The following is a 14,746-nucleotide window of genomic DNA, read 5'->3' on the forward strand; positions in this document are numbered from 1 at the left end:
CCCCGCCGCCGCCTTCGACGCGGACGAGCTGGCCGGGCTCGTGCTGCGCCGCGTGCGCGAGGCGGAGAAGGCCGAGGAGGCCGAGGAGGCCGAGGCGGAGGAGGCCGGGCGGGCGGGGGTGGTGCCGGGCGGGTGCGAGGGAGTGATCGCGGGCTCAGGCGTAGATTGGGGTGCAGTGGTGCTGATTGGCGCCCTTGCCGCCGCGTGTATGGCCGAGCGTCTCCTGCGAAGGAGCTGATCTCTGGGCTCTGGCGTCTGGGCCAAAATCCCCAGAATTTTTGATCTTGAAATTGAATCCACTCACACAAATAAAGAAATATTGGGACGACGACATCACAGGCGATGCCGGCAGACCGTGAGAGCGATACCGCAATGATGTTTTAGGACTGTGTCTCTGTGATGCATGAAGATGAACCGAAGCCTCGGCGTGGAGAAAAAGAGGAGCGGGGCCCGCGGAAATGTTCGGGGTTGTGCCGCCTCGCGGACCATAAGCCGCTGTCGCGCGCGACACCCCCTCCGGCGCTGCGGGAAAGAGCATCGAGGCTCCCGCGCCCCGCGCCGCCGCCGTGGGGACTACATGGCCACCGCTACCTTGTTCTCCGGCGACCCTGCCGCACCAGTTCGGCTGAGCAGCAGCAACAGCGTGTCGTGGGCCCGCACCTTGGCCTCGAAGCGGCGCGAGAAGGTGCCGAGGCTCTGCCTCGCCCACACGTTGCGCGCGCCTGCCGTCTCGCCGTGCGTCCACCTATCGTCCGGCGGGCGTCCTCAGACTTGGCGCTCAGCGACGGTGCCCCCGCACGCGGTGCAACCCAATCGCATCGAGGCAGACTGCCAAGGAGGCGGTGTGGTTGCCCCAGTTGGTCAGGGCCACCGCAGAGTCGCCGTTTGACAAGCGGCGGACCCACGCCTGGGGAGGGGAGGGGAGAGGGGACGCAGGTGGGCAGAGGTCCCGCAGCGCCCGGATCTCGCGGTGGGGCGGCGGAGTCAAAGTGGATTAACTCAGGTGAATCAGGTCTCGCGGCGGGACGGCTGCACCTCTTGAGAAGAGCCGTGGCAGGAGGGCATCGCGTCGCCTGGCACCGCCTTGTAGTCTTGGTTGATGGCGATGGCCTCCTTGTTGAGCAGCAGCTCCTGCGCGGGGCGGGAGGAGGGCGTCGTGATCCGGCCTGCTACGCGTGCTCCACACCCCGCCGCGCCGCCGCACCTTCATGATTGGAGTCATGAGCCGGATGTCCGTGCCGACCATCAGCGGGGAGGAGACAACCACGTAGAGCGAGGCCTCGGTGCGGTACTCCTCCTCGCTCATCCCGGGGCAGTGCTCCGGCTTTGTCCAGTTGCAGTGTCCCTGGTCCGACTCTGGCCCAACGCACTGGTCCTTGCAGCCCTGCCCGCCCGTCATCATCATGTCGAGGTAGGCCCACCCAAACGGCCCGCTCCAGCTCGCCTTCCCGCGTACAGCCTCCACCTGCGGGCAGCGAAGGCGAGCTCGCTGGCGTGGCTGAGTGGCAGGGCAGCCGCGGTCGAGTGGCAGGTCAGCCCCAACCTGCTGCCTCACGCTCGCAAAGTTGTCGTGGTGGTCGCCCGTGGCGCGCCAGCCCTGGGCGATGCCCGGCGCGTAGCCCCAGTGATCTTGCTGCTGGTACGGGCCGCGGCAGAGCATGTACGACATCGGCCGGCCGGTCGCGTTGAGGGCGCGCGACATGTTACGGTGGCCCTCGACCGAATCGTGCGAGCCACAGTAGTCGATCTTGACATAGTCCACGCCCCACGCCGCGAAGGTGCGCGCATCCCTCTCGTAGTGGCCGAATGACCCTGGTGACCAGCCACCGTGGCACGTGCGATCGCCCACGCTCGTGTACAGGCCGAACTTGAGGCCGAGCGAGTGGACGTAGTCAATCACAGGCTTCATCCCGTCTGGGAAGAAGCGTGGGTACGGCACGAGCTCGGCCGTCGCGTTGTCTCGCGTCGGGTGCCAGCAGTCGTCCAGGACGACCCAATCGTAGCCGAGGTCCTTCATTCCGCTCAAGACCAGCGTGTCGGCCATCGCCCGAATCTGGCCGTCGAAGCAGTGGTCCTCGCCGCACTCGCCAACGGAGCACCACGTCTGCCAGCCCATGGGAGGGCGCTCGCCCATCCCGTTGTTGTACGCACTCACGGCCGTGGCGAGGGCGGCAGCGAGGGCCGCCATCGTAAGTCGATACAGTGCGTGACTGGCGGAGGGGCTGCAGCTGCACCTCTCGAGCAGCAGCCGCACGGGCTGCAAGGCCCCTCTGGCCGCTACAGAGCAACCAGCGGAAGAAAGAGAAAGCGCACGAAACAAGAACACAACTTATCTCTCACATGACAAGCGATCAAGAAAGAAACGGAGGCTGGACTAGCTTGGGTCGTCTGCTTTCTTTCTTTCTTTCTTAGCTCCGAGTAGAGGGGGGAAAATAGTAGATTTGAATGCGTCCACGTACGGCTTAGTGAGTGGTTGGGGTGGCGGCAGCCTCAGGCATCCCCAAGGGAGCCTCTGCGGTGCCACATAAGCAGCTTAGTGATTGTCGAGACTTTAAAGGATTCGTTTGAGAAATGCAAACAAGACAAACGGTACTATGGTCACCAGTAAACGAAAATTCGACTTTGAGGGATCATATCTCAAAAGGCTGGGTGAGGAGCTGGCGGCGCTGCAACAAAAGCTCGCCCGCATTGGCCGCGCCAATCTAGCTCTCGGCAGGAGCAAGGCGCCGGCAGAGACTACGAGTCAAGCTTACGGACACACCGCAAGGTCGCTCCGCCGCTCCTTCGAAACACTGGACGGGCTGACGGCATCGCTCGACGCCACGCCGAGGCGGCCAACTCGGGCGGTGGCGGCATCGCCGCCAGATTCGCCGCGTACGCGAGAGCCGAGGAGGTGCCAAGTCCAGCGGGCGCACAGGCAGTCCCTGTCGCCGCGCGCAGGCGGGGCCCCGCGCATGCCGCCCGTTTCGGAGAGGCCGGCACCTGGAGCGGGAGCTGCGGGATCGGGAGGCTCGCCCCGCCGATTCGTGCGCTCGGAGAGGCGGCGGGCCGTGACGCTGAGGGGCGTGCCCGCCTTGGCGGAAACAGCGCCTTAGTCTTGCTTTACACGACGTCCCATGAGTGTGTGAGTGTGTTTGGTATTGCTAAAAATCTCTCCCCATGAGCCATGTTCCCCCTAAAGAAAGAAAGAAAGAGACAACCCAAATGAGGCACGGGAGGAGGACAGGGTGGTCCCCACCTGCACGAGCAGGATTTTGGATGTTGCAGTGGAGCACTTGGAGCACTTGGAGTGCAGTCAGCAGCCAGATCGGTGTATTTCTTTATCCCGCCTGTGCGGGAGTGTCGCCAGTAGATGCTCTCCCAGTCCGAGTTCGAGCGGATGGCACGTCAGTTCGCCCTTCTGCATCACACGGCCCCGACCTGGGCCTGGTTCGAGCCCGGGCCGTTATCCGACTCGGGCGCCTTTGCGCCTCCGCCTGGCTTCCTCCGCTCAAGTCCGATTGTTGTGCAGCCTCCGATCGCCGCCCGCAGGCAGGGCGGAGAGGAGGAGGACCCTCCGGTGCTGGAGGAGCCAATCTGCAGCACGGCCGACTCATCTGCACTCGACGTGTCTGCGCTGGACGACCAGCCGCAACCCGACCTGCTGCGCATACACATCTGCCGCTCCGCCACGTACCAGACGCCGCAGCTGCTGCTGCTCGGCTGCCATGGCTCGGACGGGCGGCCATGGGACGTCGACGAGGCACGTGCGTACCTACAGAGGCAGGCGAACGGCTCGCAGCCTCTGCCGGACCAGATGCTGACGCCGGCAGAGCACCCAGGCCTCGGGCTGCCGTGCGTCGCACTGCACGCGTGCCACACAGCCGAGCTCCTATCGCCAATGATGCGCGACGCGGCATCGTGCTCGCGCGAAGGGGGCAGACCACCGCTGGACCTGCTTGGCGCGTGGTGGTCCCTCGTTGCGCCTCTGCTCGGCTTGCGCGCTCAGCCAGGCCCCCAACACACCGTGAATACATAAACACCGTGTCCATGCCGCATGCGGGCATCGGCAAGCATTTCTTACTAAAAGATTTGTGTTGAGAAATGCTTACCTGCACCTAAGAGGGTCTCGTGGATCGTCACAGTATCTTTAGTTGGTGCCTCATCTGCGCAGGTACCGCCTGACCGGTGGCGTGCCGCTTGGCCGTCTGCACTCGCTCAAGGCGTAGGTGAGGATCGCCTGCTGGTCGTCCTTGAGCGAGCGCAGCTGCTCTCGCAGTAGCCGCTCGAGCACGTCGTACTGCTCGACGAGGCGCTCGCACGCGACGAGGGTGGTGGGCGAGATCTGGAGCAACTCACGCGCTTGGTGGGCGGTCGGCTGCCGAGGGGCAAAGGCGAGAAAGTCAAGGATGTCTCGCCACCGGTTCCCAGGCCGTTGCATCAGCACGTCCTCGTAGAAGAGCTCGAGGGTGCGCGCCTCGGGAATAGCGTCGCGAATGGCCCTCCGGTGCCGCGTGATCATGGCGACGTAGTCCATTGTCAGGCCCGCGAGCGCCTCCGGCGATACCTGGATGCGGTCGATCTTGCCCGTGCCCGCGGCGCTCTCTTTCTGCGCCTTTGTGTGGTGCACGCCCGTGATTTGCATCCGCTGCACCGAGATTGCGCGCCGGATGACGGACGCGCGGATCAAGTGCAGCACCTGCCACCGCCGCTCGACCGCGGCGGACAGGAGCGCATCGGCGCCACCCCTGGGAGGCAAGAGCGGCAGCATCACCTTCATTCCGCGGGACGCGCGCGAACAGCATGATGGCTCTCCGCTGCAAAGCTTCCGCGGCGGTGGTATGCGGCAGGGCGGCTTGCGGCATGCCCCGTCCCGGTGCAGCTCCCAGGGCGCCGTGGAAAAGGCACTGTCGAGGTCGTGCAGCACGCGCTCGGCGCTCTGGCTGTGCGTCCAGTTTTGCCACAGCGTCATCGGCGCCACTTGTGTGGGAATCCAACCCTGCAGGACCGTCAGCGGCTCGGCGGTGACGGTAGCGACGCAGTTGTACCGAGCCAGCTGCTCCATGAACCAGGTCGAGCCGGCTCGGCCATAGGTGAGGACGAGGAAGTTGCCGCTCTCGCCGCCGCCGTCGCCCACGCTGCCCCTGCTCTTGTTGCCGCCCGCCTCGCTACCGTCGGAAATTTGCAACGCCGCGCCGCCCCGCGGCGAGGGTTGCCTGCGTCCGGACACCAACAGGCCCATGTACGGCGCCGTGACGGCGGCGGGTCCTCTGAGGTTGGCAAGGCACAAGCGGTGCAGATGCCCGCTGGAGCTTCGAACTAGCCAAGAAGTGCCCCGCAGCCTCAGTGATGCGAGCCATCGCCCAGCGTCCGTCCCAGCCAGCGATGGCGCGGGCTTGAGCGCCTGCACGCTTTCCGCGTTGCTCCTGCCCCACGGCACGCTATCCATGCGGTACGCGACAGTCCCTTCGGGGTCGGTGCGGTACTCCGTCGAGCACGGGCCGGCGGGCTGCTGTTCGTACGCCTGCTCCAGGTGGGCACGGTGGTCTTCTCGGTAGTCCGAGCTTGCGCAGTTGCCGGTGAAGGGGTCGGCCTCAGACCGACAGAGGGAGCAGCGGATCGGGAGAAGACTGTACGCCAGAGAGCTCTCCTTGGAGCGCTTGCAAAAGGCTCGCACCGCGTCAAACTCCGCCCACATGGGGAGAGCCGTGGCCGTGGGGAGATCCGCGGGCAAAGCTCTGCGGTGAGGCGCACGCAGAAAGGTGCAGTTGGCCCGCGCGGCTGACCGATTGGTGCAGCGACGGTGCAGCAGCGCATGACGGCTCCCCACCGCGAGCTGTGGCCGCGCAGCCTCGCTGCGCTGCGCAGCGGGCACACCGAAGCGATCAAGCTCTGCCGCGAGCCGCGAGGTTGGACCGGCAGTGAGCCACCTCAGGTAGGTGGCGAAGCGAGCCAGCGCCTCGGGAGATAGGATTAGGACTGCACGACCCGCGAGGGCCGCGACACTCGCGCCGTGCGACGGACTGCTCCGCACGACGTGCAGCCAGCGCTTGATGTCCTGGAAGAGCAGCACGTTGCGTTCGACGAGGACGAGCGCGGTGTCTGGACGAATATCCGGCCTCTCGCGGATCACCTCGCGCAGTATCAGCCAGCGGCGGATATTGCGCTGGACTGTGGAGTCAGACGACGTTCCGTGCCGGGCTGCTAGGCGCGCCCAGTGCTCGGTGGCCTCCTCTGCACGTGTCAGGTTGGCCCAATTCGCGCCCACGGAGAGCACGGCATGCTGAGTCCGCGGCGGCGAGATCGCTAGCACGTGTCCCTGCGAGCCCTGCAACTGTCGTACAGCGAGACTGATATCGGGGGTTGGGTTCTCCGTCACAAATGCGATCAGGCCCGGGTGGAGGTCCTGCACTTGCGGCGGGTCACCGACCGCAGCTGCCATGTACGATGGGAGGATGCGGCTGTGGCGGTGGTGCTATGTTGGGTCGCCTGCCTGCCTTGCGCAGCGGCCAGCCGCGTCGCCCGCAAGCGATATGACTCTCGTTGACACGCAACAGGAACGGCCGAGTTTTCCGTTTTTTTACCGGGTACGAGTATGTGGCTCTTGCGAACGTACCCTTCCTCAAGGGTTTTCAGTGTATGTAGCTCTTACGAACATACCCGAGGGTGGACTGCTGACAGGGTTTGCGATGAGAAGCGATCCGAACGTGGCATTTGGGTTTTAGTATGTTGTTGAATCTAGATCACTACCGCCGTAACGCAAGAGCACTGCGACGGATCGGGCTCATGCTAGCATCCACCTCGCAGGCCCGATGTTTTCCCAAATTTTCAGAGAGAGAGAGAGAATTTTCAGTGTATGTAGCTCTTACGTACATTCCCGTAGGAGACTCTGCTGACAGGGTTTGCGATGAGGAGCGAATTTTATCAAAAAAGAATTATAACGTCCTGACCCCCGTTAAAATCCCTGTGTGGTGGCGGCGTGCCGTCCCACCAATGTTTTCTTCTTTCTGTGTCCCTCGACCTGTCCTGGCCTGTGCATACAAGTGCGCACACTTAATGATTTTCGGCCGGCCGCAGGTCGGGCTGGACGCGGCTGTTTCGGCCGGCGGTCGGGGTCGGACACCAGCTTTGTCGGCGCGTCAGCGCCGAAGAAAATTTTGGGCGATTTTCTTGTACTCCCGTCACTTCCAGCTCACGCTCCCGGAACTTCTATTTACTCCTTGAGGTTCCCTCAGGCCCGCCGCCGCGCTCGCTGGACAGCGGCCGTGACTCACCTGCTTCGGGCGCGCTGCTCCTCGGGGATGGCGAGAAGCGGCAGAGATGATGCTCATAGATGAGCTAGCCCCAGATGCCCCGTTTGCCCCACTGCGGCGCCGCGCTCGTGCCGGCGTGCGAGTGGGTACAATGCACCCCCTCGGCCGCTCGCGGCCCGGAACGCATCGGGAGATATTCATTCGTATACGCCAAGACGTGCTCAGATGGCACGTAGTAGTGTGACTGAGCGCGTGGCCACTCTCCACCCTCGATTGCGGGTGCGGCCGCGGCCGCAGTGGTGTAGGCGGACAGTAATGATGCCGCGCGGGCGGAGTGGCGGACACGAGGACGCTGCCGTCGGACGAGGGGTTGCTATCATACGCAAGCACGAGCCGTCGGTGACGCGACGGCGTCATCACCGTTGGCCAGCATAGAAGCGCGAAAACCTTGTGTCGGATGCGTCCCCAAACTTGTAGCGCTACATCTTTGGACACACACCGGCGGGCGCTTTCGAGGCGACCGGCAGCATTTTTTCTAGCCACATGGACCTTTTAGCGGCACGATAGCTGGGCTGCAACATACGTGTACCTACATACACTCGACTACAGCTACGACTGCAACGGCGCGCAGCGCCGAAGAAAATTTTGGGGCTTCTCGAGCGGCGGCCGGTGTGGACGCCGTTGTTTCGCAGCTCGGTCGGGGGGGGGCGCCCCTGCGTTTCCCTGCGGTCGGTCGAAAATCATTAAGTGAGCGCACTTGTATGTGTCTCGCAGCCGGCGACACTGGCCCATTCTCGCACGCGCTGGCCTCGCTCGCCGACAGTCAGTACACGAGCAGCGACGCCTTCCTCCATGCGTGTGGGCTCCTTCGGAAACTGCTGCTGAATGCCGCGGACCCTGCGAAACGGACCCTGCGCCGCGCAAACCCGCGCGTTGCCGCCGAGCTATTGAGTGTTGCTGGTGTTGAGGCGGCGCTGATCCAGCTCGGATTCCGAGACCATGGCGATGAGCTGACCATCACGGACGAGGCCGCTGCAGATGTCCACAGTGCGGTTGCTACAGTCGATTGCGCGGCAGGTAGCGTGCGTCGCCGGGCGCTGGTGTTGGCCTTGAGGCCGAGCGACCCTCTTGGCTGGAGCGCTGAGCTCCACGATCCCGCCATCCTGATCTTCAATCCCAAGTTCAAGGGAGCCGTCTTCGACTGCACACCACGGAACGGCGCGCCTTCGGGCGTGATCGCCTTCCACAACTCGCCGTTTAGCAACTTTTGGCCCTGCGGCGCCGGTGTGACTGTGAGCCATCGTGGCATGAGGCTGCGATTCGCCACGTCAGAGGCGCTGCTCATGGCCTTCAAGCAGCATTTGCTCGCTCCGAGCGGTGGCGTGCCGCCACACGAATCGCTGGCGGACGCCCTTCGCACGCAGGCTACGATCCGAGCTGCGGCCGAGTCGAAGGAGGTGGCCGCAAGAGCAACGAGGCGGGTGGCCGACTACACGTGGTGGGGCCACCACGGGGTGCACGTACTGGTGGGGTCGGTCGTCTGCCTGCTCAAGTTCTCGCAGGACGAGGGCCTGCGCCGCCTCCTGCTCAGCACGCAAGGCGTCCTGCTGATTGAGGCTGCGCCGCACGACGGCGCGTGGGGCGTCGCAGCAAACTCATCAAAAGCTCTGCAGGCGCCGGCGCTCGCTCGCACGTTCGGCCTGTACTCGGTTCATCAGTCGCCATTCGAGTTTGAGTCGCGCGAGGGGCGGGTGCACACTCGGCTATGTTGTGAGGCGAACGCGCTGGGGAAGGCGCTCATGGTCGCTCGAGCCGCGATCCTTGCAGGCGTCGAGGCGACGTCGGGCATGGAGCTGAGGAGCGCCTTTGCCGCTGTTGCGAGGCACCTGCGGCTTCTCGCGCTGCCGTGTGACTGGCGCGCGGCGGAGACGCATCTGGAGGACTCCTTGTGATCGTACGCTCTATTGTACAAGGACTGCGTGAATTCTTTTTCTGTGTTAGTCTTAGTGCCAGTGCGCGCCAGTCCCGTGCCTAGTGTCGTGAGAGCGACGGGGTAAAAAATTCCTCTGGAAGGCGGCGAACGTGCTGAACAAAAAATGCAGCACTAAGCTGACGCGGGGGCCCAGTACCTCGACGAGGGAGCGATTCTAAGATCAGGTCTACCACTGGGCGAACATCGGCCGTCCCTCAGTGCTTCCAGCCTGCCCGCTTCAGTTTCCTCAATTGGCTCGAATTTTGCTTAGTAGAAAAAAGAATAGCGCGGCGCGCGGGCCGCCGGAGCGGGCATTTCGAAGTGGTCAGCGGGCATTTCGAAGTGGTGCGGCGGCAGGCTGCCACCGCTGCCCGGGCGCCCCGAGCGGCGGCGGAGGGCCGCCCAGGCCACCACCAGTGCCCCTCCCACCGGCGGCGCGGCGGCAGCGGCGCCGACCGCCCCTCCATCAGCGGTGGCGCGACGGCTGTCGTCGGGGCGCCGGCAGGTGCCGCGCGCAGAGGGTGCCACCGGACCGGCCGACGCGCGCCCGGCGGAGCCTTCGTCGTCCATGGCGGGCCGAGCACCCCCGTGTCGCTTCTCGGCGCATTGGAGAGCAGAGGATGCTGCTGGCGTCGCCGCTGGGATCGGCGGCGGCGCCAGCAGCGTTCTCGGATCTGAAGCCGACTTTGAGCGCCGATCGATCGATCTGAGGGCTGGCCGATGGGTGGCGCTGGGACATCGCCGCCGCCGCGGAGGCCGGCGGCGACCAGAGGAGCGGTTGAGGCGCGTGGCGCATATGTTACCTGCCAAGTGAGCATTCAAGTGTGCTTCGAGATTTATTCGAGATTTGAAACTTAGATGTTCGTTTCCAGCGGGGAGGTGGGAGACCTGATCTTAGAATCGCTCGAGGTGACTTGGACCACCAAGAATTGGCTAGGGCTGCATGAGCAACGTATCTCAGTCGTTCTTCACAGCACACAGATCACAGTGCCATCGGCATCGCAGAGCAGAGATTGTGAATGAGCTTGCCTGCGGCGAGGGCGGTAAATAAGTGCACGGAGCTAAGTGCCTCGCCGTCCTCGCAGTGCACTTGGAGCACTTGGAGTGCGGTCATTAACCTCACGCCCAGGACCGGGGAGCTGAGAAGCGCACCCAGTTGGCCGGACGCTCGGCATCGGGTTACGCTTACGGGCTAGAGAGCCCTAGCCCCGGGGGTGCGCGGTCGCAGGGCCATAACACGGGTCTCCGAGGGTTAGCTCCGCGCTCCAGGTTTCCCCTAGCAGCGGAGCGCCCCCTCTACTCGGAGCTAAAGAATACTCTCCGAGGGTTGGACCCGCGTACCAGGTTTCCCCTTAACTGCAGGACGCCCCCTCTACTCGGAGCAATAATAGCCCCCCGCTACCCGGTTGCACTCGTGCGACGTAGCGGGGGGCCACGACTACGTTTACGAAAACATAAGTAGTCCCGCGAGGTGTGAATTGGCCGCCCCAGTAGCCCCCTTTCCAATTGCCTGATTTTGCGGCGCGTCCACAGAGCGTCCAAACTTGTGTTTGGGCGCGAACCGTATCTCGCAACGAATCTCGCCGGCCTCACCGGCCCCCACCGGCCCTCTTTGCTTTGACCGACGCCGTCCGCTCGACTGGTTGATGAAGAGCGACCCGTACGACGCGCACTTGTCGTCCTCCCTCCTCGCCACATGACGGCCGCCCCCCGACACCGACAGTCGCGCTCCGCACGCCTTCGAGGTCAGCTGCGGCCGAGCGACGATCGGCTCGCTCCGATCGCTGGGCGCGGTCACTCTCCGGCCCATCACCCGCCTGCCGATCACCTGTCCGCCTCGCCGCGCGCGGGCCGCTCGCCTGCTCGCCACCGCCGCCGCGCGTCCCCGCGCCGCCACGCTTCCCTGTGCACCTGACCGCGCTCGAGCTGCGCACAGACGGCGCGCTCTGGCAGACAGAGCAGCGGCCGCCCAGGCGGTCGCTGCTCCGCCCCGTCCGAATCCGTCCGCCCGCGCGTGCCGCTGCCGCCGCCGCCGCCGCCGCCGCCACCGCCGCCGCGTTTCCCCGCGCCGCCAGCGTCCTCGCACCTGACCGCGCTCGAGCTGCGCAGGCAGACGGCGCGCTCTGGCAGACAGAGCAGCGGCCGCCCAGGCGGTCGCTGCTCCGCCCCGTCCGAATCCGTCCGCCCGCGCGTGCTGCTGCCGCCGCCGCCGCCGCTCCACCCGGCGCCCGTGTGCCGTGAGAGTTGCTTTGTGCATGTGCGTGGGTGTGGAGTTATATGTCGCACTTGAGCCTCTACCTATGATAGTAGAGGGACTCGGGTTTGGATGGTAGCGGGGGGCCCCGCCGGAGGCTGGTTACTGATCCGAATTTTTTTCTCAGCAAATAACGCTTCCCCAGTTTTCCCCGACGGCAAGGCCACCCCACAGTGGCGCGCACACCGGAAATGCCCATGCAAACGTCACCGCCACGTCCCTCGCCTTGCCGCCGTCTCATCAACGCGTGCTATTCGGGACGCCAGCCGGGTCCGCTGGAGTCGCCCGCGATGGCGTCGTACAACCGGTTCCTCTCCGGCCACGCCATCCATCTGCGGCAGAGCCTTCCCGTCTCAGAGGTTGAGCGATGCGAGGTTGAACTTAGCGGCAGCATGGGGAAGCGGACGGCCGCCGCGTCCTCCCTCCTCAGCCTCCACGAGTCCTTCCTCCCCGAGGCGGCGCCGTCCGACGACTTTGAGACGCTGCAGTCCCGCGTGGAGGCAGCAAGGTGCAAGGTGCCGGGATGCGGGACGGTCCTGAACCTGGTCGCCGCCTTCAACCTCGCCTTCCGGGCGCTCCTCTCCTTCGACTCCGTGCTCGGCTGCGTGATTGCAGTCGCGTCGGTCATCTTGTACGGCCGCGGCGGCGCCTCGGTGGGGCTCTCGTTCGGTCTCGACTGGAACCTGGTGTCGATGGCGGTCATCTTCCCGATCTCGCAGTGCATCGGCTGGTCCTTTGGGCGGCGGGAGATGGCCCTCTCGCTGCTGAGCACGGTCATGTCGCTCGTGACCCGGCTGTGGAGTGCGGTGCACACCTGGAAGGTCAAAGACGGCGGCGAGTGGAGGAGGATGAGCGAGCTGCTCGAGCCGCCAGCGGGGCGAGAGCAGCTGCACGACCTCTTCGGCCGGCTGCTCTCGACGCTCGTCGCCTACTTCGCCGTCCCCCGCTACATGCGCCTGCGGCACGTCATGCGCCTCTACGGCGCAGCAGAGGACCAAGCGCGGCGGCACGCGCTTGCCAACGAGTTCAAGCTGCTCGTGGACGGCTCCCTCTCGCAGCTGCAGGCGCGCAGGGGCAGATACGCGGGGCCTCCCGGACGAGCCCGTCGCCCCTCCCCCCTCCCCTCGCCACCCCCCCCCTCCCTCCCCTTCCGCAGGCGCTCGTGCAGGAGCTCAAGACGCGAGGCCTCCAGACCAGAGAGGCGGGCCCCGGCTCTTCCACGAACCTTCTCGGGAGCGGCTCGGAGCCTTCCCATAGGCCTCCCGGGCGGAGAGGCGCACCGGCTCGACTCGTACATCTCGCAGATCGGCATCGCGTGGGAGCAGCTCACCGCCATCAAGGAGTACCGCACGCCGCAGGCACTGCGCGCTTTGTTCTTGTCCATGTCAGTTGATGTGAGTTGAGTCTAGATCAAGGAGCGCCGCACCGCAGGTGTTCCGCGCCTTCTCGCGCGTCTACGTCCTCATCATGCCCGTGCTGTACGGCCCATACTACGCCTCCATCGTCGAGGAGGCGGAGCAGTCTGGCGACGACCCCGACCGCGCGCTCCTCTTCGCCATCCTGTTCGCGTGCGCCGTCCAGCTCGCTTCGGCCGGCCTCGTCAACCTGATGATCGCCCTCGAGGACCCCTTCGCCCAAAAGACACGCTTCGCCGGCAACTTCGACCGCATACGCGTCTCGGAGATCGCCGAGGCCACGCGGAGGCACTTGCTGCTTGTCGAGCAGCAGGCGCCAGACGGGTGGGTGACCGCCTCCAGGCAACCCTAATACGTAAGGACAGTCATCCTCCTCGCCGTGGGCTCCGAGTCTGTAGTTGGTTGTGTTGGCCGTTGTGTATTCGTCATATTACATGATAAAAGAGACGACATTGGATGACGCTGTCCCCCGAGTTATCGCCAGTTATCGCTCTCCCGCTCTCTCTTCCTCTCAACTCGTCGTGCGCTCTCGTTCTGAGAGACGGCTGCGAGTAGCCTCGCGTGTTTAGCCTCGCGTGTTGCCCTGCTGTGCTGGTCCAGACACACTGCCCTGGCGCGGCCCTACCAAGGCTCGCGAGACGCCTCGCACTGCGCGCTGCACCGTCAGACCTCGCGAACCGAGCAGTCGATCCTCGAGCTCGTTCCGGCGCCTATCTCGTAATCGATCAGCGACATCGGGTCCATCAGCGGTTTGCCGTCGAGCCGCAGCTCCTGCGGGGTGGGGAGAGGGGAGGGACGAAGGCTGGGCGACAGACGCCGCGGCTGGGGGTTGGGATCGCGACTCGCGTAGCACCAGCTGGGCGTCCGCGTAGACTCCGCGCAGCGAGTCGGCAAAGTGCTCTCGCGCCAGCAACTTGACGTACTCCACTGTGAGGCCGACGTCGACGCGCGTCTCCCACTCGGCGCCCTCGAAGAGCAGCAGCAGCGAGGCCTCGCCGAGGGACACCCCCGGTCCGCACAGCCCAGGTCCAGGAGCCCACCCCCGGTCAGCCTCCATCGACTCGCGCTTCTCCTCGCTGCTCGGAAGCCTCCCCAACTTGGGCACGGCCGAGTCCAGCTGGGCCAGACTCAGCGCCTCCTCCCAGTCCAACGCCGCGTTTGCACTCGATTGCAGCACGCTGAGGAGCACGCCAAGCTTCGCGGGGCCGCCGGCTTGCTGCAGCTTGCTGGACAGCTCCGACGTTTTGACCCGCCCGTCGTCGTCCTGTGCACACGCCTCGAAGACGAACCGCAGCGCATCTCGGTCGGCTGATCCATCCATGCCGCTATTGCCTCACCACCACGGCCAAAATCGTCGGCGGCAAAAAGAATTTTACTCGCAACACTGGGCACGGGACTGGCGCGCACTGGCACTAACACAGGTACACCACTGGAGCCGCCTCAAAAAGAATTTCGCTCGCTTGGCAAAACAAGACACAGAGCTCACACAGAATCACAGCAAAAACGTAAGAGCCACATACCCCCCCCAAAAAAAAAGAGTTGATTAGTAACTGAGGAACTCTCTCTCTCTCTCTCTCTCTCTCTCTCTCTCTCTCACAGCAGACAGAGCCCTGCTCTAGAGGGAATTTTTCACAATATCGCAACCGCGATACCGCGCGATATTTGGCGATAAAATGCGATAAATGGCGATGTTGTGCGATGCTCGCGATCACGCGAGCCCTTCACAGCACGCCTCAGCGACGCGCGTGAAGCGTTACAAGGGACGGGCGCCGTCCTGGCGCTTCGCTCGCTCCGCTCGCGTTGCGCAGCTGGATCTGGCTGGCTACACACCTCGCGGCTTGCACATGAGCAGCAACAGCAGCGACCACGGCAA

The 14,746-nt window shown here is 64.8% G+C and overlaps 7 protein-coding genes across 7 annotated transcripts; 3 read left to right on the top strand and 4 right to left on the bottom strand.

The window, feature by feature from the left end:
- Positions 1–573: 573 nt before the first annotated feature.
- EMIHUDRAFT_77352 (hypothetical protein) lies at positions 574–2,188 on the bottom strand (the record flags this gene model as incomplete). The annotated part of the gene is made up of 6 exons (XM_005758606.1): positions 574–745; positions 810–907; positions 1,036–1,128; positions 1,205–1,301; positions 1,371–1,465; positions 1,544–2,188. 6 exons carry the CDS (start codon positions 2,186–2,188, stop codon positions 574–576), a joined length of 1,200 nt encoding a protein of 399 aa, XP_005758663.1.
- Positions 2,189–3,352: 1,164 nt separating this feature from the next.
- On the top strand, positions 3,353–4,018 carry EMIHUDRAFT_121346 (hypothetical protein; the record flags this gene model as incomplete). The annotated part of the gene is made up of 1 exon (XM_005758607.1): positions 3,353–4,018. One exon carries the CDS (start codon positions 3,353–3,355, stop codon positions 4,016–4,018), a length of 666 nt encoding a protein of 221 aa, XP_005758664.1.
- A 123-nt stretch (positions 4,019–4,141) lies between these two features.
- Positions 4,142–6,421, bottom strand: EMIHUDRAFT_121347 (hypothetical protein; the record flags this gene model as incomplete). Its single annotated transcript, XM_005758608.1, has 1 exon — positions 4,142–6,421. The coding sequence occupies one exon, from the start codon at positions 6,419–6,421 to the stop codon at positions 4,142–4,144; it is 2,280 nt and encodes a 759-aa protein (XP_005758665.1).
- A 1,572-nt stretch (positions 6,422–7,993) lies between these two features.
- Positions 7,994–9,184, top strand: EMIHUDRAFT_249986 (hypothetical protein; the record flags this gene model as incomplete). Its single annotated transcript, XM_005758609.1, has 1 exon — positions 7,994–9,184. One exon carries the CDS (start codon positions 7,994–7,996, stop codon positions 9,182–9,184), a length of 1,191 nt encoding a protein of 396 aa, XP_005758666.1.
- Positions 9,185–9,503: 319 nt separating this feature from the next.
- Positions 9,504–10,064, bottom strand: EMIHUDRAFT_372335 (hypothetical protein). Its single transcript, XM_005758610.1, has one exon. It carries the CDS (start codon positions 9,998–10,000, stop codon positions 9,671–9,673), a length of 330 nt encoding a protein of 109 aa, XP_005758667.1. The 5' UTR covers positions 10,001–10,064; the 3' UTR covers positions 9,504–9,670.
- Positions 10,065–11,748: 1,684 nt separating this feature from the next.
- On the top strand, positions 11,749–13,225 carry EMIHUDRAFT_121349 (hypothetical protein; the record flags this gene model as incomplete). Its single annotated transcript, XM_005758611.1, has 4 exons — positions 11,749–12,562; positions 12,615–12,620; positions 12,716–12,852; positions 12,890–13,225. 4 exons carry the CDS (start codon positions 11,749–11,751, stop codon positions 13,223–13,225), a joined length of 1,293 nt encoding a protein of 430 aa, XP_005758668.1.
- Positions 13,226–13,536: 311 nt separating this feature from the next.
- Positions 13,537–14,391, bottom strand: EMIHUDRAFT_249989 (hypothetical protein; the record flags this gene model as incomplete). The annotated part of the gene is made up of 4 exons (XM_005758612.1): positions 13,537–13,644; positions 13,727–14,137; positions 14,211–14,285; positions 14,362–14,391. 4 exons carry the CDS (start codon positions 14,389–14,391, stop codon positions 13,537–13,539), a joined length of 624 nt encoding a protein of 207 aa, XP_005758669.1.
- Between the last annotated feature and the right edge of the window lie 355 nt (positions 14,392–14,746).

Source organism: Emiliania huxleyi, assembly GCF_000372725.1.
Source record: "Emiliania huxleyi CCMP1516 unplaced genomic scaffold EMIHUscaffold_852, whole genome shotgun sequence".
NCBI lineage: Eukaryota > Haptophyta > Isochrysidales > Noelaerhabdaceae > Emiliania > Emiliania huxleyi.

Bases quoted from the DNA above. Each gene is read 5' to 3' on its own strand.
- EMIHUDRAFT_372335 (XM_005758610.1), bottom strand. From the start codon at position 10,000: ATGCGCCACGCGCCTCAACCGCTCCTCTGGTCGCCGCCGGCCTCCGCG.